The sequence below is a fragment of the Microchirus variegatus genome (assembly GCF_963457635.1).
Source record: "Microchirus variegatus genome assembly, chromosome: 8".
Lineage (NCBI taxonomy): Eukaryota > Metazoa > Chordata > Actinopteri > Pleuronectiformes > Soleidae > Microchirus > Microchirus variegatus.
The window spans coordinates 14,988,440-15,016,331 of NC_139809.1; the positions used below are offsets into that span (position 1 = coordinate 14,988,440).

Below are 27,892 nucleotides of genomic sequence, written 5' to 3' on the forward strand. Positions count from 1 at the left end.
ATGGGAAGAGAGAATGACTCGAAAGGCGACAGGAAGGCTAAGCATAAACCAACGAAACTGAAGAAGCTAAGCGATGAAAGCGCCGGAGCCGGTGGAGATACAGCCACGAGCAGGTGTGTGTTTGTACTCGCTGGGACCTTCTCTGGAATAAATATCGCACTTGTTGGGACCAGTTGTCCTTATGGTAGCCAAAACCTTCTCATGTGGTAGAACCTCATCATTGGTTAAGGGTAGAGGTAACTAGGTGAATTAAGGTTAGTGTTAATTGTTGATTGGTTTAAGTGGTTAGGGATAAAGTGTTAAATTAGTGCAATCCATCCATCCATTTGTTGTGACGGGCACACTTTAGCTAGCCATCAATCATTATTCCATCATCAGCATTGAGTCAGTTACCAGTTTGAGCATCTCATAATATATGCATGAGTCCTGACTCTGACCACATTGACATACAACGTCTGTTCACCATCGAAGCTGTTTTTGTCCATAGAGGAGATTTTCTTTCTACGTTACAGAGACTCGGAGGCGAATCGATTAATCTGTCGATTAGTTATTTGATTAATCCAGTACTTGCCCGGTCCTTGAAATGTCAGAAAATGTTAATCAGATGTTTTGTTTGATCCACAAATCAAAACTATACAGTTTTAATGATTCCTTTTTACACAGAGCAAAGAAACCAGAAATTATTCTCACTTAAGAAGCTGAAAAATCAGAAAACTAGTTAGCAAACAGATTATGTGAAGGAGAACAACATGGCAGCATGTACAGGTCAACTGATGTGGCTTTTTTCGATGCCTGATTCCCTTCATACGATCGTAAGAAATCTAAGCAGCCAGTGGTCAGTGAAATAGTTTTTTCCCCCTCCATCTGATAAAATATAAAATTGTATTAAATATTATAGTCTGTCCCTCTATATAGATTTTGTGTCTGCTCTGCCTTTGCAGCCATATAAATATAAATGAACTAAAAATAACTATATGCCTAGACATTCTAAACGTGTAACATGTAATGGAAAAACTGGACTGAACAAATAACATATCAGATTGATATATATCCTGTCTATTTTATGTATTTATGCGATGTACAGCACTTTGGATTAAAATTGGAAATAATGAAGTTGTAGTGACTCGGAAGCATTTGCTCCTGAGAACATAAATGTGTTATTTTTAGGGCTTATTTTTTCTTTGGTTAATTGATTAGTTTTATCTATAAAATGCAGGACATTAGGTATTTCTTAAGTAATACTTGGCCAATTCATTAAATAAAAAATCTAATTTCGATCACATAAAAATGCCAACAGTTGGCGCGCCTTATTGGCATCTGTGTGCTAGTTAAAGGTCAGATGCAGTAAAGGCTTCCTGAGAGAATGCTACGCTAGGTGAGAGCTGTCTCGCCACCACGTGGCATCAAGTGCAATCCTTAACCCGAGTACAGTGGGCACTCCATCTTCATATGAATAAATTAATTTACCTTGATATCTGATGCCTTTATTGCCATGCATATGTGAGGAGACAAATGAATGCAGAGTGATCTGTCATTGGCTCGTGTAATTGATGAGAGCACAGAGATGAATAGACACCTGTAAGCGCGACTGGCAGCAGAGCAGCCTGCTTTCTGTGACAACTAGCCCTGTTATTTCTTGGCGAGGCGACTGAATTACTGATTAAGGATCAACTCATCATCCTCGGCTGCCACACTCATTTTCAATTAATTTCCGTTAGCATGAAAGTGCCTCATACCTTGACTGTCATATTGCTGTAGTCAGATGTTTGAAATTTTTGATTTCTAAAGCAGAAAGGGGGGGGGAAACGAAGTTAGGGATGATTGCAAGTCTTGATTTAATGATGCCACCCTCCCTGAAGGCTGCAAAGGTCATATTGAAACGAAACATGTTCAAAGCTGTAAGGAGGTCCTCAGGGATGCTGCTCGCCTGATTGGTGGCATTTTATACAACCATATCTGACGAGAATGATACTAACCAGGCAGAGAACCTGCTCTCAGTTTAAATCTGCACTTGAAGAGTACAGCTCAGTCTGTCTCCTAGGGGCCCTTTCATTGAAGTCACAGTAACAGGGAAAATTGGTTTCTTCTCACAGTTGTGTCAATTTCCCCAACTCTCCTTGTGTTAAATACTGCATCACTTAAAAACCACTCTCCTCTTTCACTTTATCCCTGTTCCATCTCGACGTCCCGACGAGGCAGCACAAAGCCCACAAAATCTGCAGAGAAAACTGACAATGGCAAGTCTAAGAAGGTAAACTGCATTTATTTCTCTTTATGTGTTTTAAAAAAGTTAGATCTGGCTACAACTTTGACATGAGGTTATATTTAACTCAATGGAAATTCGGGAGGGTTTGTGACGTCAGTGAGAGTATCTGTATCTTGCCCTCTCTGGAATGACTGATGTCAGACGCCAAGCTAAGAATGCCTCCCCTTTTACCCACTGACCCCAGCTCACACAGCTTCTGTCCCAGTAGGTTACCCACGTGCTTTTTGATTTCCACAACACTGGCTAAAAATATTGACATGCATGCACATATCCAGGCTTGTTGCAAGTCATTATTTTAGGGATGTGTTTTTGATTACACAGTTGAAGTGGTTACACAATTTGTCTGATAAGATGAGTTTATTTAATAAACCTTGCACCGCCTCCTCTCTCTTCACATCGTGGTGCTTTGTTTAGGGCTGCAGATAATGCTTTTCAAATTAAAAAACTAATCTACCAGCAATTGATTTTGTTTTCTTTGTTTGTTTAAGTTAATGCACTTCAATGCGGTTTGTCTATACAATTTCAGAACATAGTGAAACATTTCCAAGGTGGTACCTTAACGTTGTCTGATTTGTGTTGCCTGCACTTGGGGGGGGGGGGGGAATAATGAAATGGTATTTAACAGCTAATCCTGTGAAATAGGGGTAGGTCAAATTATAGATTTGGTGAAATATCTTGCAATATATTGATTGTCACAGAATCGTTGTTCTCGAATGTCTCGTTTTGTCCACAAACCAAAATAATTCAATTTGAATGATTTCTTTGTTATGTGGAGCAAAAAATCTCAGAAAATATTCACATTGAAGAAGCTAAAACAATCAGAAATCTTGTTTTAATTATGAACAAAGCTCCAAACTGATGAATAATTGATTAATTGTTTCCGCTCTAATCGTGAGTTACCCTCTGATTCCCACTCCTAGTATATTTGACCATGCTAGGAGTCCTAGAAGATGTTTATTGACGTTTGTACACTCCCTGCATGCATTCATTTGTGTGTTACATTGCACAGTGTTATAGACCAGCTGTGTGAATGTGTTTGAATGTGTGCATTTATGGTGTATTCAATTACATTGCAGGTCAAAACATCTAAGCCAGAGACCCTGAATTCTACCAACACTGCCAGGTAGGACTAATTCTTCTTCCTCATGCTAATAGAGTGTATCTTATGAAAATAATAAGCAGACAAGCTACTATCAAATGATTGGACTTATTTTCCTCTTCCCTCCTGGGGTGATGAAATAAATCCTTGTGTTTTTGAATTTCATGTGCTCTGGACACCAGCCGTTGCCATTTCATACCTCATTTTCAGCCTGTTTCACAGAAAATTAATTTTACTCTGCCCTGAAGACAAATTACGTGCGGCCTTTCAGGAAAGTTATAAACGAGAATGCACCGTTTGAGTCGTTGAGTCTCTCAACAGGGTGTTTGCCAGTGTGGCAGAAGTTGTGCTGTGCAGAAATGTGTCTCACAATGTGGTGTTTTCCACCGAGTTGTTAATGTATAATTGCAGAACATGCAGATTTAGCTCAGTACCCTCCAAAAATGACGAGTGACATTTCATACATTTCGAAAAACTGCTTTTGCTAAATTGCCTTCAGGATTTCTTTTTCTTCACAAAGGCTCAGGTGGTAACTGTGCTAGCTGAGTGGGTTTCATAGGGAGGGAGGAAAGTTAAGGAAGAAACATAAGGCTATTAGAACCACACACTGTAAATGTCAATGGACGCAGTGACCCACACCCCTCTGTATAGCTTTTTATGGATTTTGCTCAGTGGTGCAGTCGGCCTGTACCAAAAATCATTTCTACACATGTTTTTTCCTCCTTTTCTCTTCAACTGAACAGCAAGGCACATACTTGGCGTTAAAAGGTAAACATGAGACGTTGGACAGTGGCTTCTCCTATGCATGCATTCAAAGAGCCTTGGTAAAGAGTCACGTAGTTTGCCTACTGCAAAGGTCAAAGAACATTGGCGTGTCGGTAATTACTGTTGGAATTAATGTGATTGTGAATCAATGTGACACCTGCAGGCAGCCAGTTGAGTTTCTGAAGTTTTACTTCACATTTAAAGTCCATTCATCTGTGATGGGAGGTAACTTCTTGGAACTGGCAGCCAGTTTATTTTTTCTTCTACAGGCCCTGTGCTTCAGGAAATTCAGTTATAAAATAAAGTAATGTGCACTTTATTAAAACGCTAAGCTTTTACATAATCAAGTTTTAAGAAATTTTGTGGATGTGCGTAGCCCATTTAACTCTTCAGAAAGGCCTTTCGTGCAATGCACTGTAATCATGTACTTGTGACCTGTTCAGGGTTAGCTTTAACTCAGAGAAATAAGGCACTTCAAATATTTTAGTTGATATTTTATATTTATAGTGAAATACCCAGTTAATAGAAAGCTTAAATACTTACACAAATGAATCCTTGTGATGTCTCATAGCATACCAGCTGTAATCATTTGTCTTCTTTCCAAAACTGTACATTATAACCTTTTCTGTTTGTATATCATCAATCCATCCATATTCCACCACTCGATCGTCATCCCTTAAATCAGTGGTAACGTTTACTCTCCTTATGAGAACAGAAAACATAAATTCACGTCACTGGTGGACAGGGGACATGTTATGCAAAATCGACTTTTTATTCATTTAAAGGTGAAGTAAGTAGTTTATAGTGCCATCTAGAGGAGAGGCTGAAATTTACAACAAAGACCTGCTGCTCTGCTCACCCCCTCCCTTCCCTGAGCGCTACGGTATCCGCAGCCGGTCAATTGTCGTCCTCGTCGTCTTTCTCCGTGTCAGCAGATGAGGTTCGTGAGGCGAGGGAGAGGGCGAGCTACCGCAGCCGTAGCAGGCTGAGAGAGAGGAGGCGGGACTTCCGCTACAAGTAAAGAGACGCTTGATTTGTTCTCTCGCGTTTGTCCTTACAGTCTCCGGTAGAAACATGGCGTCTCGCTGCTAACAGTGGCTATGCAACCACGGCCCGCGACCGTGTTATTTTACATGACTTTTTTAAACACTACGAAAATGAAACAAAAACTATTATACATTGACTAGACAATGCAGGAGCACATAATATGTATAAAAAAGTGGATTTTGGGTTATATAAACCCATAAATACTACATAGTGTCTCTTTAAATCCTTATATTTGGGACTCTGGAGGCCCTATCAGTCGGCAAAGTGTGAAAAAAAAGATGACTCGCTCATGTTTTTGTGGTCCTCCTCAGTCTAAGTACAGGAAATAAAACATGCGATGTTGACTTCCGCACTCATTGGGACGTCACAATGCGGTACATTCCTGGAATTGTTGTCTCACGGAGCTCCGCTTTGTCCGTAAAACACACGAGAGTGCTGGCGAGGGCAACAGTATCCGAAAACCCGGAAGTCCACAAAGTCTGCGGAAAGTTCTATTCTTGGCTCCACAGTGCAGCACAGAGTCCTACACAACCTTCCAGCCTCAGAGGGTTTATCTGTCCAGTGGATACATGTTATATATGACAGAAATGTGCCTGCTAGAGCCTGCAAATGATCACTTTTCCAAATGCTAACTGCTGTTGTCTCCCAGTAGCCTCTGTGGCTGATGCCATTTCCTGTCCCTTAAGCTTCGTTTTACTTTTTTTTTTTAAGGTGGACCTAAAGAGACACTAAACAGAGCGTTCTGAAATGGGCTGTTTTGGCAGGGTGATTGAACTGCTGTGGTGCTTCATGCTTATGTTATTTTGACCGAAGCATGACACAGACATGTTCATTAGGACACCAGGGTACTGACGTGGGCGAAGGCTCAGTTGTCGGTCACAAACCATCAGGAGTCGTGCTGCAGACGTGCGGAGAAGGAGAGACATCTGTTTCTCGCACTGTGGGATCCGGCTAACCAATTTTACAATTAAGTCCGACAGTACTTTACATTTCCCTCAGTTCCCCTTTACTAAACGTAATATAATTGAGAATGAGAGGAGCATTTTTATTTATTAGCAGCGGTGACACTGGCCATTTCCCTACCCACCGATTCCTCACTCGGAAGGCAAATTCAAGCTCACAGTTGTGTCATTTATTTTTCTTTTCTAATTGCTTTAATTATGGTATTATCATTACTGTTTCCATAATTACCATCATTATGTGTGATTTCTTGTGGTCAGTGAGCCATCACTGTGTGATTATGGATTTTTTTTTTTCTTCTTCCCTTTATGCTGTTTGATGGGGTAATTTTGTCACAACTGTTGAGCCAGTTCTGAGGTCGGCCACAGTAAAAGGTTCTTTCTTGTCGTTGAGCCTGTTAAGTAGAGGTGATTGAAAATCAACATTACAAGTCAGGTTTGGGGTGAAGTAACAAAGGTATACAAAATGGAATTTATCTTCCTTTTTTCACTAGATTTAAGGAGTGCAGTTAATTGAACTAATGCTTCATCCAGCATGAGTTCTCTGAATGAGACAACAAATCACTTCAGCTTCTTTGGTTAAACTTCATATTGTGGACCCTTACATGTTGTTTTTTGTGCTTTAGCACTCTGGTGAAACAGGAGTCGGATGATGATGACTTTACTGTGAAGAAGAAAGGGTTGAAAAGAAAAAGAATTAAAGATGAGCCCACGGATGATGCGTCGCTTTCCGTTGCCACAACCACGTACGTATAGCAAAGTTGTTTTGCCATCCTCATGCATATAAATGTACACTTTTTGTGTAAGCTTTAGTATTCTGTCTGTCTCTGTGCACCTTCAGCCCCAAGAAGAAACAGAGGCAACGTGAGCAGGAAGACAAAAGTGATGGAAAAGCTTCGAAAAAGAAGCCAACAAGGAAATCTGAGAAGGTGAATCATGGAGTAATTTGTCTCGCATCTCATGGTGGCAGCATCAGAACCTAACGTTCTTTTTGGCACAGGTAAAGAAGGAGGAGGAAGGAGAACAGGTGGTCCCAAAAAAACCCAGGAAGACGAAGGAGGAGGTACAACAGGAGAAGATCAAAAAGAAGGAAGAGGAGGAGAAGAGTCGCTGGAGATGGTATTGAAAAGCTATTTTTTTTTCTTCTTGTGAGGACACTCATTGACATGCATTCCTTAGCCTTAATTCCATTTCAGCCAACGGAATGAGATTACAGATGTGAGGACTGGCCGTAATCTCTTCACTTTCTCTCAAGTCGCTTGTTTCACCTTTAAGATTGATGCTATTTTTTCATCCTGCTGTTGTCTGTCAGGTGGGAGGAAGAAAAGTACGACCATGGGGTGAAATGGAAGTTCCTGGAACACAAAGGGCCCTACTTTCCTCCCGAGTACCAGCCGCTACCCGACAACGTTAACTTTCACTACAACGGTCAGTTGAATATGGATTTTTGAGTGATTTGTGGTTTATCTTGAGTTATTTGTGAAAATAAGGTCGGTTATATCCAATTTCCTGAAATGATGTCACAAAAACAACAACAACAAAACAATGGGGGTGTAGAGTTAGAGAAAGGACTATGCTCTATGGGTAATTGAGGCTCCATGGAAGACAGAATTTGTGCAGGACAAAAACAGTAAAAATCTATGGGTTTCTGCTGAATTGACTGTCTTTCATGAGTACATGATGAAGTAGCGCAGCATTCTGCAGAGACACAAAGACGTTCCTGTCTGTTTTTAAAGAGGAAACGTCATGTTTCTGCAGGACACTTGACCATAAACATCCACTGACATATCACCAGGCCTGTAACACACCCACACACACCCCCCCCCCCCCCCCCACACACACACACGACCTTACTAGTACTTTTGGAACGACATAAAATGCTCTTTAGGATTTCCACAAGGGAAATCTAAAATATAAGCTTAAAAATTACTTTAATTATGAGACACTAATAAAATAAAATAAATAAATTATTAGTTAGGTAACTTGCAGCCCTAATTTACACATTATTTTTATGGAAAATACTACATATTTTTTACTGCAGGGCAGTGCAGACAACATTATTTGTTGTTTTTAAACTGTTACAGTTTATCAGATAGAGAAATAAATGGGCCAAACCATTTTTTACATGTTGCATGCTACTTTTTAAACATGCTAATAGGTATGTTTTATTCATTTTAATATGCATTATTTTTTTTTTCCAACTGAGTGCAAGTATGATTATTCCATTATGTCAAAAAAAGAGATCAGTATCAACAACTTAGTAGAGTAATTTTGTGTGTAATGGAACACCACATTTTTAGGTGAGCGAACATACAGGAACAGATGCACTTGTTGAATAATCCTTAATATTTTGCAGATTTAGCATTGTGTTTGTTCTTTAAATGTTTTATATAGTGACTTAAGGTTATTTCCACACTGCTGACATGGCCCTCAGCCTTGGGTTTGCCTGTGGGAAAGACTATATACTATACTTGCTATGTCTTCCCGTGGTTTGTGAGGTTATTCTCTTCTTGGCTGCTTTGCTTTACAACTATGGGGATATGTAAATGAAGTGAAACCTGCCACAAAAAGTACAAGAACTGGACATTGGGGACGTGATGGGAAAATTAAAGAAGGAAAAATAAACTTGCTGAATCCTCCTAAGCTGGAATTCTCTAAGCACAAGTTCTACGGCGAACGAGGAGGGACAGAAGACAAAGATGTGTTTCAGGCAAAAAAGATATTCTTTTAAAGTAAATATTGCTCAGCCCAAACTTATTTGTTCACACACACAAGACACGCACAGCAGGATCTTTAGGACACCAAAGGTGTACTGGGTCAAACACTGATTGATGACTGTAATTGTTTTGCTCTATGTTTAGCAGTCTAGTCACAGCAGTGTCCTATGGGAAGTCGGTTTGATCTGCTAATTCCTGTGCGTGCTTGTGCTTTTTTTGTAGCTCACTCTCGGCAGCAGGGGCGGAATGTAGATCTTTGTCCTTGTCTGGAAAAAACCTGCCTCTATAAATATATAGATTAGTCTGACATGGCTCTCGCAGAGCTGAAGCGTGTGTTATCGCATGCTCAAGTCTCATCACACTCCTGAGCCTAAGTAAACTTTTGAGACTGGTGCCATTTTCTTTTTCCCTCATTCGTTATAACTCGTAATCCTCAAATAAAAAGACTTTTAGTGACGTACGTCTGTTTTTGTTCATACAGGTAATAAGGTGAAGCTGAGCCTGGCAGCTGAGGAGGTGGCCCTGTTCTTTGCCCAGATGTTGGACCATGAATACACCACCAAAAAGGTCTTCCGGGAGAACTTCTTTACCGACTGGAGGGAGGTAAAGCCTTTACATTTACGTCACACTTTTCAGATTTCAGGTTTTGTTTCAAAATGTGGACGCTCATACTTTTGCACAAGTTAGCATGAGGCAAATTGCAGCAGCAGGGAATAACACTGTTTATACAAATGATCATCCATTTTGTTTGTATTAAGGTAGAGCTGAAATGATTAATCGATGAATCGATTTTTAATCGATTACTAAACTAATCGCCAACTATTTTGATAATCGATAATCGGTTTGAAGCTTTTTTCATTAAAACAAGATTTCTGATTATTTTAGCTTCTTAAATGTGAATATTTTCTTGGTTTCTTTGCTCCACATAACAAAGAAATCATTAAAACTGAATCATTTTGGTTTGTGAACAAACAAGACTTTCGAGAACATCATAATTACCAGCTTTGACAAACACTCACACAGATCAACTTTTTTAACATTTTCTGACATTTTATGAACCAAACGATTCATCGATTAATCTAGAAAATAATCGAAAGATTAATCGATTACGAAAATAATTGTTAGTTGCAGCTCTATATTAAGGCTGAAACGATGAATCATCAATTATTTTGATAATTGATGAAGTTTGAAGTTTTCAGATTTTCCAATTTCTTAAATGTGAATATTTTCTGGTTTCTTTGCTCCATAGAACAAATAAATAATTAAAACTGAATCATTTTGGTTTGTAGACAAAACAAGGCCTTTGAGAACATCATCATTTCCAGGTGTGAAGAACACTTGGTCAATATTTTTCAAGGTTTTCTTACATTTTATGGACTAAACAATTACCCGTGTAATTCAGAGACTGGTCGACAGATTACCAAGTTAACTTGCAGCCCCAGTTTCTACATTATATTTGTGGAAAATACTACATATGCAGACATGTTTTTATTTGTTGTTTTTAAACTGTTACAGTTGATCAGATGGAGCAAAGAAACAAAAAAATGGTTAAATAAATGCTAAACAATGGCATTAATTATCGGACTGTCCTGATTTCTAAAAAGTGGAATCGACCAAAAAACAACAACCGACCTGTGGTTGGACAAATAAGAATATAGTTTCGAGAATACATGGGGAAACAGTGCTATATTTATTATTATTGTTTACTTTCCTGTTTCTCCAATAAGTCCTCAACACTGTCAGTACTTGCAAATGTCAGCTGCAGAAACATTTCCCTGATAACATCCAATTATAGTATTAGTTGTCTGTAGTTACAGCTTTGTGTTATAATATGTGTTTGTGTGTGTTAGTGTGGGTTGTGTGTGTGAGAGACAGGGTGTCGGTGTGTCCTCTGCATAGAGAAAACACAAGTGCCAAGCCCCAAGGCATATCATGCAGAATTAATTTTGCGCTGCTTAGTGCTCAATGCACTTGAAAATACGATTTGTGTGAAGGCATTGATATGCTAATCCATACAAGTAGCTCCCCCTGCATATGAACAAATCCAATTAAAGTATTTTATTATAGGCGGAAAAAAACTCTCCTCGCTCCACTGCCCCGCAGTGCCCGCCCACTGTTGGGTGTCAGTCATGCTTAGACACGCAGACTGACTGCGTGTCCACGCTGTCAGAGTGTTTCTGCAGAGGTTTGTGTGTGTGTGTCTCTGTGTGTGTGTGCGTGTGTGCGTGTGTGTCTGTTGACTTGACGAGTGCTTCTCTGGAAATCTTTATAGATAAGATTAATTTCTTTATCTTTAATGGATATGTTCAGGTTCAGTGCCGTTTCGATTGTCAAGCAGTTTCCCCGTTGACGTCATCTTTGTTTTTATGTGATATCTGTTAAGAGTTATTCTGGCTGCAACTAAGGATTATTTTCATAAACTATTAATCTGTCAATTATTTAGTTGGTCTGTAGATGTCAGAAAATTATGAATAAAGTTGTCTTCAAATGTCTGTCTGTTAGCAGCATAACTCGCATGAATGAATGGATGAAATTTTCAGGAAATGTCCACAATGGGACCAGGATTAAATTTTGGGCGTGATCCGCAGATGCTATCGCTATTTTTATTGTTGTTTTATGGGGGGCTTAGCTGCCTTGTTGGAGGTCTGCGCTCTCCGAGTGATTTTCTAGTTTATTTTGTGTAGGCCTGAAATGATTAATCTTATGTTAATATCTTAAAATTCTTAAATTTTATGACATTTATGGACCAAACGATTACTCGATTAATCGATTATGAAAATATGGTCAGTTGCAGCCCTAATTTTGATGATTTCTTTGCTATATTCAGCAAAGAAACCCGTTTAAAAGCTAAAAAAAAAAAAACTCAAACCGAATAAATGATTATCAAAATCTAGTAGTTGATTAATAATCAAGTAACTGCTGCAGCCCTAATTCGGGTTGTCGCCTTGATCCAGAGGCCCCCGCTCAATAAAAGCTTTCTCTTTCTCATTCACAAGGCCAACGTGACCTTAAAAAATATGCGCCCAAAGTGGGATTTATTTGACTAAGTTGGTCCCGAGATCTCATCCCAGCGCATGTTTTTGTGTGTGTGACGGCAGCATGAGGACATATTAAAGGTTCACATATAGTCGGGGAAATTGTGACTTGAATCACAAAGTCACCACTGTGTCACTTTGTATTGCTGACCTCTTTATGGGTTTGACCTACTGTGCAGTAACTGTTGTTGCAACTGCAACATCAACACTTTGTGTAGCTCCCTTGGTCATGGCTTTCTCTGGAGGAAATAGTCTTTTTCTCTAGCCTTTCATAACAACATCACTTTTCTCCCCCTTCCTTTTTTTTTGGTCTGCTCTGCCTCCATAAAGTCGAGCAGTTAAATGAAAGGTCACTGATCTCTTCTAATCGTCCTTGTCTTATTTTGCTTTTATGATGCATTATTGTTATGAGGAGTTATTTGTACAGACAAAGGTTCTGCACACTGTGTTAATGGCTCTCGGTAAATTTAACAGTTTACTGTCATGTGCCGACCTTTCTTCCTGAAGTGACCTGGCAAGTTATTATTGTGCATCGTTTCTGTTTTCACCAGTTAAACGGCTCCAACTATGATTTGGAGTCGAGCTGTGATTGTGAATGATTCTGTTTTTAATGATTTATTTGTTATATGGAGCAAAGAAACTAGAAAATATTCCCATTTAAGAAGCTAAAACAATCAGAAATCTTGTTTTAATCATGAAAAAAGCTTCAAACCGATTAATCGATGATCAATATATTTGAGATTAATTTAGTAATGGGTTTATAATCGAGTCATCAATTCATTGTTTCAGCTCTAATATGGAGTGCTAATGAAAAAGTGGCTATCAAACAAACTTCAAAAAATGAAAGGCTCTTAATAAGACGGGATTTATGATGATTTCAATTAAAGCGGCTCTGTAAATCATTGAATTTGACTCATTTTGGTTTATGGACAAAACCAGACATTTGAGAATGTCATCACTTCCAGATATGGAACCAGACACAGATCAGCCTTTTTCAACATTGTCTGAAATATAATGGACCAAACGGTGTGAATTGATTGATCGAGAAAGTAGTGTGGCAATAGATGGAAAAACCACACTTCGTTTTGCACCCGTTTAGCAAATGACGCACGAGGAGAGGTTACTGATCCAGGATCTTGACAAATGTGACTTCGGCGAGATGCACGCCATGCACAAAGCCAAGGTGGAGGCCAGGAAAAACATGACCAAGGAGGAAAAGCTGGTAAAACTCTTCTTTTTCCCTCCATAAATCTTTGTGGTGTTGCTTTCATACCCCTGTCTGTTTGCATACATTCAAATTAAACAGTTAATTAAGGAGATCAGTGAAGATTTTCCTTTGTCTTTGCATTATATCTAAAGGTTCTAAAAGAAGCCAATCAGAAGATAACGGACGAGCATGGCTACTGTATGCTGGACCGTCACAAGGAGCGCATTGGCAATTTTAAGATTGAGCCTCCGGGGCTGTTCAGGGGTCGAGGCGAGCATCCTAAACAGGGCATGCTGAAGAAAAGGATTCAGCCAGAGGAAGTCATCATCAACTGCAGCAGGTGAGACTGGGAATATGAGACAAAGTCAGTCAAAAAATTGACTGACTTTGAGGGTAAAAAGGCAAAGTGATCAAGTGTTTAAAAATTGAATTTACACAGAAATCACTTCTATCTTCTCAAAAAGCAAATTGCCATCCTGGTGTGCTGAGTGAATGTATCTGGCTTCTTCTTTTTTTTTTTTTTTTCCTTCACACAGATGGAAATTATACTTGTAAAATCCATTTCTAGTTAAAGCTCGTTTGCCACAGCTGCCGTATTTATATATTTAATTATTTTTTTCCTCACCCCGACAGTGAATCCTCCATCCCAGTGCCACCTGCTGGTCACCGGTGGAAAGAGGTTCGACACGATACTGGCGTGACGTGGCTGGCCAGCTGGACCGAGAACATCCAGGGCGCCATCAAATACGTCATGCTCAGTGCCAACTCAAAACTCAAGGTAGTTTAGATGAGTCTGCTCAACACAGGAGAAATGGTCCTATATGCAAGTGGATGCACTTATTTGCTAAAGTTTTGAAATTCAGACAGTTTTTAGTTGATAAATCCACGAGCACCTGAATGCACCACCAGTCAAATGGTGCTGTAGTAGTAGTAATCCTTGTATGTACCAACTTTCCATTTAAAAGTTATCTTTTGACAACAGTAACCCATTTTAATTGCAGTCAAATATTTTTAGTTTCTGTATAATTCCATAATGGTGGTGTGAAAACCTCTGCGAGTAAAAAATTCAAAACTAAATTAGTCCCTCCACCTTCTTCTTTGTCTTTTCTTGCATTTCCATCTCCCTCCACCTCCTCTTCGTTTTTTCCCCATCTTTCACTTGTAAAAGGTTAAGTTATTCCACTTAGTCTCCATGACAATATGCACCAGACAATATGTGTTTGCTGATTGTGTGAGTTCAATTGTGTCTGTATCCATCTGTAAAGATGGAGCAGCAAGAGAATTTTTCTCATTTTAGTTCTCTTGCTTTTATTTTATATTTTCTTTTGTGCGACGCAGAACAGGCGGCATTCATGTCATGATTACAGTATTGGAAAAACGATTTGATCTGACGGAAAAATTACTTGCATGTTGTTGTTTTGTCTCTTCAGGTCTTTGTCTCAGGTTTATGTCTCATCTCTCTGGCTTCTCTTTTCCTGCTCACTCCCTCCTCCTCCTCCTCCTCCTCCTCCTTCCTCTCAACCTGTCAATGCAGGGAGAGAAAGACTGGGAGAAATACGAGGTCGCTCGGAAACTGAAGACACTTGTGGACAACATCCGTAACACGTACCTTAAGGATCTGGAGTCCAAGCTGATGAAAACACGCCAGAGAGCCGTGGCTCTCTATTTCATAGACAAGGTCTGAATCTGATTGTGACAAAGAAATCATTAAAACTGATTCATTTTAGTTTGTAGACAAAACGAGGGTGATATTTTATGGACCAAAAGATTATCAGCAGATAAATCTGAATATGAAAATGTTTTTTTTTGTAGTCACAGCCCTCTGAAACATTCTGGAAAATCAATATGCATCTCTCAATTGCCCATTTTGTTTTCCTCTCATGGCAAGATGGCAGATCTGTTACGAGGAGAGAATTGATTATATGTAGCCGTTTTCTCCCTGTGACTGAAAGCTAATCTCACTCTACATTGAGAGAATTGATAGATTGAGTGTGTAATTGCTTTTGGCTCACGTCAATGACCGTCTCAATTCTGATTTAGCTCTAACCTTCTTGTGCCGCTCCTTTTAATTCTACTTAATGTGGGTGTTTGTGTGTAGATTTAACAGTCGTCTGATTGGCACGTGTTTGTTTTTCGTGACTGTGAGGGATGATGATGATGATGATGATGGTGGTGGTGAAAGTGTGGATTTGTTGTGTGTTTATCTTCTTTTTGCTTCTTCTGATCCAACTAAGCTGGCGCTGAGAGCTGGTAATGAGAAGGAGGAGGGAGAGTCGGCAGACACGGTGGGCTGCTGCTCGCTGCGTGTTGAGCACATCACGCTGCACATGCAACTGGATGGAAAGGATAACGTGGTGGAGTTCGACTTCCTGGGTAAAGACTCCATCCGCTACTACAACAAGGTCCCCGTCATCAAGAAGGTAAAGGACTAAAGATGGCCCTAGTGGTTGGATGTGAAAACTTCATTTTGTGACTACGTTCATTCATACAAGCGAAATCAATTCTCCACCGGAGACGACGTCAGCAAAATAAACTATCGCAAAACCAACATATTTTATTATAATAATCTAGATGTTGCCCTTTGGGTTTTGGCACAAGTCTCTGAAGAGAAGGTCACTTGTGTGCAAACTGACATTTAGAGTCTGAACGAAGAACTGAGACGAAGTGTCCTTGGGCCTAAGTTGTAGATTGAATTACTAGCGGTGTTTTAATTTGTGTTAGACTTGTGTTAGACAGCTTCTGTTCTATAACCCTGTCATTGAGGGACGTTTCTAACCTAAGTAGGGATGTCCCCAATCCCCCATGTCAAGTATCTGATCAGAGCCATTCTTGACATTTTAAGCCGATTGAAGATCGACGACAGTCATCCTGATCTTTTATCCCGGTGGCATTTATTTCATATTACCTGTCTTTGATATATCTGCTCATATTTTAATATGATGCCTCGTTTTTGATCTGTGTCCTCTTTGTCCTGAGTGCTGTGCCAAGCACTCACACACACAGGTTTGCACAGCTATTCTTCTTAGGACACTGCAATGACGATCAGTTAATGCCAAATCGAAGGGCTACCGTTATAACATTTTATGAAATTTACCATTTAAATTATCATTATTATTCATTCAATTGCATACACATTATTCCAGTGCTTACTCCTAACGATTATCACAGTTCTAAACAATATCAATGATATTTTACTAAATGATCATATAGATACATGCAAGTGAAGTGAAGTTCAGCCAATAAGGTGCGTGGGGGCTACCAGGTGCTCGCGGGCACCATGTTGGTGACCACTGCCTTAAGGACTATTGGTCCTGATCAGCAAGGTCGGCGTTTATCCCAGTGAATTGTCAGAAATACAAGTACGCACATATTTATACTAGGGATGGGAATGTCACAAGTTTTTCGAGTCGATTGTCGAGGTCCACGTGTCAAATTTTTTGTTGACTTTTTTTTTTTTTTTTACAGCAGCAATAACAGCAGCAAAGCGGGGGTTTAAACTATTCTACACTGTAGTAGAAAAAAGTAGTATAAATATGAGGGGCGAAAAAAAAGCGGACTCTCCGCTGGAACGCGCGTGACGTCACTCGCCAGACGGCTCAGGTTTTTGAACCTGCGCTCGTTGTTTGGTGTCCACCAGAGTGAAGTACAGTGATCCTGACTGGGTGAGATGCCGTCTTCATTTGTATAGCGCTTGTGTTATGTCCCCCACCCCCGTCCTAAACTTAAGCGCAACCTCGTTCGCACTGCACGCACACACACACACACACGCACACACTTGGACGCCACTCGAGAGAACGAGCCGGTGATGCGCGAATCATGTGAGAGTGCAGAGAGCCTGGACAGCAGGATCACCTTTTCCTGCACAGCTTCCTCAACCTCCGTGGTTGTGAACTTTACGTGTTTGTGACACTTCGACTTTTTTTACTCGTAATTTTTTTGTCGAGGTGCGCACGTGTCGATTGTTGATCGATTTGTTGACAAAAAAGTCCCATCCCTAATTTATACACACTTGTGGGGACACGGTTGTCACTGTACTTAATGTAAATGTGTAAGCGCCAGTTAGAACTGAAACAATTCATCGATTACTAAATGAACCGTCAACTATTTTGATAATCCATTAATCGGTTTGAAGCTTTTTTTCATGATTCAAACAAGATTTCCGATTGTTTTAGCTTCCTAAATATGAATATTTTCCGGTTTCTTTGCTCCACATAACAAAGAAATCATTTAAAAACTGAATCGTCTTGGTTTGTGGACAAAACAAGACATTCACATAACGAACACTGATCAACATTTTTTCAGCATTTTCTGACATTTTCTGGACCAAATGATTAATCGTGCAAATAATAAAAATAATCGTGAGTTGCAGCTGTAACGCCAGTATCAAACCACCTGTTCAACAGACATGCAGAGAAGTGATACTTTAACCATTTTGTACACTAAACACAGCGCTGGTTTAGCGCCTGGCAACACCTCCGTAGCCCCGCCCCTCCCTCTCTGCCCCTGTAGCCCCACAGCAAGCAAGTCCACACAGGACTCATGACAGCAGCCATGCTGCTTGTGTGAGACCTGTTTTAGGTGTCATGTGTGTGAGCTGCTTTTGTGAAGGGGTTTTTATTTATTTTAGTTTAAAAAAGGCACATTGTAAGCTCTGTTATCAGGTCTGGAGACGGCAAAAAGATCATATCCGGATTGCAGGTTTGCACGGTACATCCTGATTTCTAAAGTGAGATAACATGGAGCTGGTTATTGCATCTAAGCATCATGACGGGGTAAAAAATAAACTGGTCAAGCTTCTACTTCAACATCAGTTATTTTTAATACTAGAGGATTTTTTTTTACCCTTTAAGCTGGCTGAGATTTAGTTTTCTCTGTCATTGTATACTATACACCATGATCAAAATAATTGTGTCGTTTGTGTGGGCGTTGTTATGCAAATGAGGAACTTCTTTGTTTTGTATAAGTTCGACAGTTTTCTTCAGACTTGGTTACGTGGAAGTGGATTCAGATGCATGTATTGTCCTCCAAAGTGACCTACAGTGTGGAGTGTGTTTGTGCGAGTGTGGTCGCACAAACCCCTCCTCCTGGTGTGTCAGCTCATGCTATCTTTGGTTCCAGAGATCTGTGGGGGGGGGGAAGAAACGTTCGCACCTGACACCTGAGGTGTTTTGTTTCTTGGCAAAACACACAATTATTCAAATGCATGCTTTTCGAAAGCAACACATTAGTTAGTATTAATTAGCCACTCGCATATTTTAGCATCAGGAATTCCCAGGGAATCAGCGAAGATTGCTGCTAAATGTCATTTGGTTGGCATAAGTGAACAAAGATGGAAGGAGGAGAATCCAATACTTGGGTATATACAGTATTTGGCATGCATGTGTTGTATAAATTACAGCACTATGATTTCTCATCATTTCAGTCAATCTGTTATTTCAAACACTTACTTGAAACTACACGCCTTCATCATAATGGTCCCTGAGTGTGGACACCTGCAGCTGCAGAGACATATTGTAATAGGTTGGGAGTATTTTCAGCCCGCTTGAATTTACTTTTTATGTTTTTATACCCTGAATTATTATTTCTCTCCAAACCAATGAGGCAGGATCACTTTGTGTCTCTCTACTCCTGAGACTTTTTGGACAGATGCTGATTATTTTTATCCAAATCACTTGCACTTATCTTTTCATACATAAGTTTATTTTGCCAAGCGGGGAGCAAAGCAGTCTGTGAAAGATGTCTTGTTTTTTTTATATATATATAAGTGACACATCTGTTGCTATTAATTGGTGTCTTGAATATTTGACGAGTTTATTTGGTGAGCGGTGGATCTGTGGAACCCACAGAGTTGGATGGAAATGCCAAATGTAATTGTGCCAGTTTTGCTCCGCGCTCCCAAATCACACATTCACACTTCATTAATTATGTGTAATTTGAATTATGTGTCTGCGCATGATAATGTTACTGTTCATGATGCTGCTGCAGTGAGTGTTTCTGCTACTTTCTGTCTTACCGTTAAATGTATTGATATATTGATGATAAGTTCACTTGTAATGAAAAGACACTTCCTGACTTTGTTAGAACTTGATTCCCAATTTTTTATAATGACGTCGTACCCTCAGGTTGGCTTGAGACATATTGAAGTTTATTATTATGGCTAACTGAAATAGCCATTTGATTGCATCTGTCTGTATATTTTCAGGTTTTTAAGAATCTTAAAATCTTTATGAAAAGGAAAGATCCTGGGGACGAGCTCTTCGACCGCCTCAATGTGAGTAACTGCCTTTTTAAGTATTTAACATGATCTATAGACACAGCAAGTGGTGAACCTTAAGTAGTGCTGGGGGATAACGTTAGCTGCGTTAGCCCCTTTTAGCGCGCCTACAGAGAGCAGCGCCACAAGTAACCAGCGTACCTGTGTACTGCGTATGTATGCCTCTGTTTTTAAAGTTTAGCATTACTTTCTCGGGAAGACTCGGGAAGAATCAGGAGTTGCGCAAACATGAAGTCACGCTTGTCTTTTTCCGCCAGTCAGCGTGGAAACGTGTCATGCGTTAACGTTGAGTGTGTAAAAAGTGCACAAAAAATGTCCTGAACTGTGTAATATGTCAAGTTGACGACTAAAAGATAAAAAAAAAATATTTGTTTTCCGTGGACAGAAGGCTATGATGGTATAGGAAGAGCAGGCACTGAATTATAGGTATAGATTGCATGAGGATGAGCCATTGGTGTGGAGAGATGAAAGGCGGTAAAGTAAGGGAAGGGGGAGGTGAATAGATGGAGAAGAATATTGCCGGCGAGGAGACTGAAAGCCGTAAAGGAGTTTCAAAAGAGAGAAGGGGATGGACTCTGGCAGATAAAAAAAAATGAAACAGCTCGAGTGAAAATTGAGTGAACATGCAGTGCAGATGAATTTCCACACACAAAGAAAATCTGCAGTTCTTTCAACCTCTTCCTGTAGCTGAAGGCAACAGGGCCGCACAGAATGCAGAATATTGTGTGGAGGAGACTCAGGACTTCCTCTTAAGACTTATTTTTCATTATAAAACAGCCACCGCACTTTTTTGTCTCTTTCACTGTACAGGTTTGTTTTTGTGGAAACCAGGCTACAGGAGATTGTGACCTCCATTTTAGCTTGTGCGGTGCACTCAATATAGAGAGGGTCGTAGGTGGAGACGTATGCAGCAGATTTATGGTTACATGTGAACAGAGGGGTTCAAAGAAATGCAGGGAGAAAAGACGTATTGATGGGAAGGAAGGAAGGAAGGAAGGGCCCGAGAGACAGTTTATAAATACTGACACGGAGGAAAGTGAAGAGTAGCGACAGGACAGAAGTGAGAGGGTTGAGATGAAGAGAAGGAGCAATTGAAGGAGGGAGTGGAGCGATGCCTCTGCTCTCTGCCCTCCAGTGTGTCAGGAAATGTCAGGGTGTGTTGGAGGTGGAATGGTAATGGCTGCTGTGGGCAGGCCTGATTGACATCCGGAAAGGCCAGGCCACAGAGAGTGAGCGGAGGGGTGGTGTGTGTGTGTGTGTGTGTGTGTGTGTGTGTGTGTGTGTGTGTGTGTGTGTGTGTGTGTGTGTGTGTGTGGAAGAGTAGACGTAGTGGTATGAAAATGACAGCTGGTCCAGGTGAGGGGACGCTGGGAGGGAGAAGGTGGACAATCATGGGGAAATGGTAGGTGGTGGAAAGACGGAGGGAGGGAGGGAGACGGCAAATGGCCAGGAGTGACAACCAGACGAGTGCTGCGATGGAGTCGAAAGATGTGGAAATACGGAGAATAATGGAGAATGAGTGGTGCGTCTGGCATTTCAGAGCGAGACTGAAGGGTGTAGAAGGAAAATAAGATGACAAACGATGACTTACAGGTAAAAGAAAACACAAGAGAAGGAAGGGAAGTGACTCCTAAACCTAGTAAATTAACATGTTTCTCACGTCTCATTAAATGTAAACAAAAGTGCAGTCTTACAGAAGAATAGCAGAAAAAGATTAAGAGATAACCAAGGTGGTCACAGTGTATTTGGTGCCGTTAACATCACATTTAATGTTACGTTTCATTATGGATTAATTGATAATTTCCAAATGACAGTGTCCCCCTAACACTCAAACCAATTATTTGACCATTTAGTTCGTAAAAAGAAAAATTACATTTCAGATCATGCTCATACTGTGTTCAAGATATTGTTATTCCGATTATTATTTTTTAGAAAGGTCATCCACTGCTTTGTTTCATCATATACAAACTCTGGTTGCATTCAGGGCTCTTTCCCCTCAAACCCATTGTAGTGTCGCACTTTGCCGTGTGAAAGCACTCACACACACATGCCATCCCAATCACTAGGTGAAGTGGATGGGCTGTGTTGCTGGTCTCATCGACCACCTGAATTATCAAATTATCACATTTCCAGATCCAGCGCTGACATCAGAGGGGCGTGAGATGACAGCATTCTGAATGCAAATTGCTTAAATGACGAACACTTAAATGAAGCATACTGACATCTTGAAAAAAAAAAAAAAACGTGATGGGTCTCTAATTGCTATTGAATATGGGGCGGGGTATGGTGACACAAAGGAAATGTAATCAACTCAAGATTTACTTGGATTTTGCTCAAAAATTATGCAGATGCTATAGTGAATGACAGAGGTGATATTGGTCTGCTTTTTATATCAGTTTGTAGAGCAGCTTTAAGTGAGTTAACCCAAAAACCACACAACTTACTACTACTTACTGGAAGAATAAGGGGTGGGTCAAAATATCGATTTGGCGAAATATCGTCGTCCTTCCTCGCGCAAAACGATAATCGATACACCAGGGAAAATATTGATATTTTAATTAACAAATGAAAGTGCCGTTTGCGGGATAACCGTGGAGAAAGCTACGTTAAGAGATGCCCCTCCCACATTCAACACATAGACTTTATGCACTTTGTTCTCATGTTGTGAATAAATAGAGAAATGCTCTGTTTGGTGCTGTAGGTGTATGAAAACAAATGCTTGACGGAACCCATTTTCAGACGGTGGCAGCATGCAAATACTGCTACGTCATTTGTGTTCACAAAGACCAAACGACAACAAACAAGTTTGGCGCTGCGGGCATGAATACATCGCAGCATAATCATGCAAAACCTTCAGCAATGGTGATTACACTGAAAATGCACATCGCGTTTTCCGATGGCAGACTCGTCTGGAAACCTCATCTCCCGACTCCCAAGTCTTTAGATCCTCAGACAGTTTACACACTCTACACTGTCAGGTTTATGAGAACCTCAGAGGGATTTAAATGAACACATCTTAGTCAAATAATTCAATCACTAACTCCAGCATGAGCTACTTTATTTTGGCACATCTTCCACTTGTGATGGATGCAACTGGTAGCATGTTAACGGTACAGTTTGTAGCTGCGTATGTGATAAACAGGAAATTAGAAGTACAATAATGAAGCACTGAAATAAAGCCTTAGGAGGTGACATGACAGCTGAGTTGTGCATTAGCAAGTCCACGACGCGAAAGACGAGGTGTGAGTGCACCTGCGCGCTGCTCCAAGGCGTGCGTGCACACCGACGTACGTTCACGAAAACCCAGCCCATGTCCCGTTTCTAACAGCTTCCTGCAGCCCACTCTCACACGATTTAACACGATTTGCCGAGTCAAACAATCTGTGGCCCCAGGCGAACGCGTCATGACCTCACGCTGATTAAAAACCAGCCACATCATTATTGTAATCACCATTCAAATTATTTCTTCTTCTGCGAGAGGTGCGTGTATGCCGAAATCTTCCGCTCGGATCCACGCTTGTTTCTGGATGTGAGCAGTCGGTGTACGTGTGTGTTTTATTTTCTCACCACCGTGTGTGTGTGTGAGTGCGTGTGCCCTTAACACTTTTTACTCCTCTGTCACACCTTTGGTGTTTGGCTTAAACCGCATACATTTGACAGAAGCTAATAACTGCCAAAACTATCTGGTACGGCAGCTATGACTTGTTATAAAACATGGAAATGTCAGGGGTCAAATAGGTCTGTGATCTTTTTTTTTTTTAATCTTCCCACTCTAATGGATGATGATAATGAAGACTTTGATGGTATATTATGTCTTCTTGTTTTAAGGGCACGCAGTGCAATGGATGCTTTAACTGCCACCATTGTCCAAGACCACAGTGCCACCTCGTGGTGGAAGACTCGTGTTGCCTTGATTGGTCCTGTGATGGGGCAGTGTATTATGTGCTGCAACACACTCAATGTTTTCTCTTCTTATTTCTGTTTCATTGCAGACAACTTCTCTGAACAAGCATCTGAGTTCCCTGATGCCGGGTCTGACTGCAAAGGTCTTCAGGACGTACAACGCCTCCATCACGCTGCAGGAGCAGCTCGGCAAGCTCACCAACAGTAACTTGCACTTTCACTTTTACTTTGTAAAGCAGTCTAAAATGTACATGCAGTGAATTAATCTGTGACACACTGAGGCTTATAAAACACGGGTTCATATTTAGCTGCTGAACAGGAACTACCAGCTAATTGCTATAGCCCTTTATTTATCTAAGACTTTTTCTTACAAAAAAAGGAAAAGAAAATCATCTCCTGTGATTGAAGATATCCTGACGTCAGTCAGCTTTTTCCAGTCGTGGCAGGAGTTTATCGCTGTAGCCAGTCTGGTGTGTCTTCTGCTTCAGACTTATCAGGGTCCAATAGTCTTCCTCTGCCACAGTTCCTCATTCAGAGATTGAAGTGTCACACTCACTTGTCATTTCTGGATTGCCACTGAAAGACTATCTGCAGACCGACTTGGCACGTGTGTGCGTGTGTGCGTGTGCACTTGTGTGTGTAGGAGATCTGCATAGATGAAATGACAGTAGTAACCTGTAATTGTGTATGTGCGTTTGTTTCTGTATCAGATTGTCAGGAAATTGGAAATGTATTTATATTTCCCTTGGGGATAGATAAAGTATCTATTTATCTATTTTCACATTAATAAAAGAAAAATAACATGTCAGGTAAAATAAAAGTATAATTTACATGGTTCCTATGCAGTATGGAAACGTATGGAATTTAATTTCAGTAATTTCCAGGTCTTGTTATCTCACTTTCTAAAATAAAACGTATTAATAATATACAAATCAAACAAGTTACTAACGCAACATAGCCTACCTGTAGATGATATGAAACTAATCAAGCTGGCTGTAGAATGATGTCGAGTTACCATGGTTACCCTTGCAACTGCGATTCTCATTTATTTAAATTTTTTTCCACACGTGTCGGCTGTGACCGTGTCATGGGTCGATGCAAGTTTTCCTAGTGCTGGCTTCGTGAAAAATGAGTGAAGGATTTAAAAACCATTTATTTACATAATAAGCATCGAACAAGTGGTATTCAGATGTTTAATATTGACTGAAAAATCCTCTGAGAATTCTGGAAATTTGAGTCTGGAAAATTATGGAATTTTGAAATGGAAAATGTGTAGGAACTGAATTTAGGGGGGTGGTAGGGACTTTAAACCCTTTTTTAAACCTTTAACACTTTTTAATGTGTTTTTTCAGGGCTGAGGTTTGACACAGAGGTTGAATGGGGTTTTACATAATTCTGCGCAGACGTATGTTCTTCTGTGAGCTCATCCTGCTTAAATCCAGTTTTCTGTTCCATCTCTCGTCAAAGAGTCCGGCAATGAGGCAGAGAAGCTGTTGTCCTACAACAGGGCCAACAGAGCAGTTGCTATTCTCTGTAACCACCAGCGGGCGCCGCCAAAGACCTTTGATCAGTCGATGGCCAACCTGCAGGTCAAGGTAAGAGGCACTCAGACTTATTTTCTTGGACCCAGCGGTTGGTCACATGTATAACCGTTGTCTCATAATGCATCGACAGGACAAGGACACCGTAAAGCTGGCAGTAACTTGTCTATTAAAATAAATATGGCTCCACACACAGATCGATGCCAGGAAGGAAATGCTGGCCCTCGCTAAGAAGGAGCTGAAACAGGCCAAGACTGAGGCCAAGACGGAAGCCAAGACCAAAGGCGACGCGGACCCGAAGCTGCAGGCGTGAGTGTTGCACAGAAAAAAAAAAAACATTAAAACCTTCTGAAATGATTTAGAACAGTCTTAAAATGAAAGCACTTCTTTGTAGAGTATCATCTTTATTCACATACACTTAAGAGAAAGACACCTTAATAAAAACTTAAGTGCGTCAGAGGGTAATAAGCTGTAGTTTAGCTATTGGAAATACACAATCAGCTGTGCTAACGCTCAGAGAGGACGCTCTCTGGTTTTTAATGTTCCATGTCTTTTCTGTGTACACTGCAGTTACTGATTGAAAAGCTTATTAACTCGAGATATTATCTTATCTAGTATTAAGAAATGCTTCAATATAGTAATTAGGGATGGGACTTTTTTTTCGACAAATCGATCGACAATCGACACGTGCACACCTCGACAAAAAAAAATGATAGTAAAAAAAGTCGAAGTGTCACAAACACGTAAAGTTCACGACCATGGAGGTTAAAGAAGCTGTGCACGAAAAGGTGATCCTGCTGTCCAGCCTCCCTGCGCTCTCACATGCGCGCTTCACCGGCTCGTTCTCTCGAGTGGCTGTGCGCGTCCAAGCGTGTGTGTGTGCGAGCAGTGCGAACAAGGTTGCGCTTAAGTTTAGGACGGGGGTGGGGGACATAACACGAGCGCTAAATGAAGACGGCATCTCACCCAGTCAGGGTCACTGTACTTCACTCTGGTGGACACCTAACGATCGCAGGTTCAAAAACCTAAGCCGTCTGGCGAGTGGCGACACGCGTTCCAGCGGAAAGTCTGCCTTTTTTATCTTTTTTTTACCCCCTCATTTTTATTATCGCTGTTCTGATGGTCAATAATGGACATTACAGCCATGTTTTTGAGCCTAAAATGAAGTAGTACAGTGTGGAATAGTTTACACCCCCGCATTGCTGCTGTTGCTGCTAATGTAAAAAAAAAAAAAAAAAAAAGTCGGCAAAAAATTTGACACGTGGACCTCGACAATCGACTCTAAAAATTTGTGAAATTCCCATCCCTAATAGTAATTGTAGCTATGCAAACATCTTCCTCTGAATGAAGCTTCTTTTAAGCTCATAAATACTCCATTTTAAAGAGTTTTCTTCCTGCCAGAGTTGACCGTGTGTATGTTTGACTGACAGGCTGGTGACGAAGAAGAAGGCAGCAGTGACGCGCTGTGAGGAGCAGCTGCTGAAGATGGAGGTCCAGGCGACTGACCGTGAAGAGAACAAACAGATCGCTCTGGGTACCTCCAAGCTTAACTACCTGGACCCGCGCATCAGCGTGGCCTGGTGAGTGAAACACAGACGTCAAGCCAACATTTTCATTCACATTTTTTTTTAAGATACAGCAAAAGGAAAAAGTGCACTTTGTGAGTCTTTCCTTCCACTACTCGACATTGTAAATTGTTCGTTCTTGCACTAAATGGAGTAACGTGTTTTTCTCGTCCTATCAGACCTTCTCTTGACCACTGTATCCTCCATGTGTGCTATTTTTCAAGTGTTGCGAAATGGAGGGACATGCACTTTTTCACATTTTGTGGTGCAGTTCTATTTCATTTGCAAATAGAAGTATGGAAATCTGATCGAATGGAAATCTCCTTTTATGCTTTGCTCCTGTTAAATATTGAGATTTTGGACATTTCCTTGCTATATGCTGGCATGTTTTCAGGATTTTTAAGTCTTTTTAACTGATCTAGTTCGGCATTGTTCGGTTTGATTCTCGTGTTGGACGTCGCACTCACGACTCTTCCAGTGACGACACTCTGACCAATCAGTGGGCGGCAATCTGCTGACGTCACATTTCAAAAAAGACGAGTCGAGCCGTGGCACAACTGTATAGTGGCATGGCTCTGGGTCACAAGTCAGTGACCCATCTAAATGATTTTGAATCTCTTATTTCAAGTTTGGTAAAGAAAGTGACAAGATGTCACTTAGAACTACTCAGACTTTATTAACCTGTGGGCCTGTATTGTAAAGCACCATTACATAATCTGTCAGGTAAATTGGGTATTTTCAAAATCGATATCTGTATTGAATTCATAGTATAATCGGAACGCGTTTCCTGCTCATTAGACACACATTCCTTTGTCATTCAAGCTTCTTTGAGTTCTTTGTGTATGTTGTTAGAAGACAAGATTTTGCGAAACACAAGAAGTGTTACTGTTGTGTTGTTTAATGTTTTATTTTACAGTGCATATTGTATACTTGACAGTCTTTTTTTTCATCTGTTGTAGGTCTAAGAACACGGAGGTACCTGTAGAAAAAATATACAATAAAACCCAAAGGGACAAGTTTGCCTGGGCCATTGACATGACGGAGGCAGACTTTGTGTTCTAACTGTCCGATCTTCTTCTTCTTCTAAACTTGTCTCATTAACTTTACATTACATACAGCACTTTACTGTTTTCTCTTTTCTTTTATGTTCTAAGACTTGCTGATGTATTCGGAGAGTATGTGACATCATGTCTTATCTTTGAGAGATGTTTTGTTTACTGCTGGTTGTTTCTCTTTGTTAGTATTCACACTTTTCCTCTGATGATCACTGATTTGTCAGTGGAGGTTTTCTTTGTAGATTTTGTGTTTTTCATTACTGCGAATAAAGATTCCAATTATGCAGTGGCTGGGATTGGGTCTAAACTTTAACACTTGAGGGGGAGAAAATTGTAATTTAGTGTAAATGAAATGCGAGTTAAGAATTTACAGGACAAATTCCCTATTGTTCAGCTTACGTTAGCATTAAAGTGTAATTTCAATACATTCTGTAGACACTGTATACAAAGGAAACCATG

General features: G+C 40.4%; 1 protein-coding gene across 1 annotated transcript; it reads left to right on the forward strand.

Annotated features, from left to right (window-relative positions):
* Positions 1-27,889, forward strand: LOC310930749 (DNA topoisomerase I, mitochondrial; the record flags this gene model as incomplete). The annotated part of the gene is made up of 19 exons (XM_083893790.1): positions 1-115; positions 2,094-2,251; positions 3,343-3,389; positions 6,763-6,882; positions 6,978-7,065; positions 7,137-7,255; positions 7,449-7,564; positions 9,335-9,456; positions 12,988-13,110; positions 13,248-13,435; positions 13,729-13,873; positions 14,630-14,773; positions 15,330-15,515; positions 19,298-19,366; positions 23,362-23,476; positions 24,740-24,867; positions 25,010-25,122; positions 26,244-26,393; positions 27,338-27,889. 19 exons carry the CDS (start codon positions 1-3, stop codon positions 27,438-27,440), a joined length of 2,349 nt encoding a protein of 782 aa, XP_083749916.1. The 3' UTR covers positions 27,441-27,889.
* Positions 27,890-27,892: the final 3 nt, after the last annotated feature.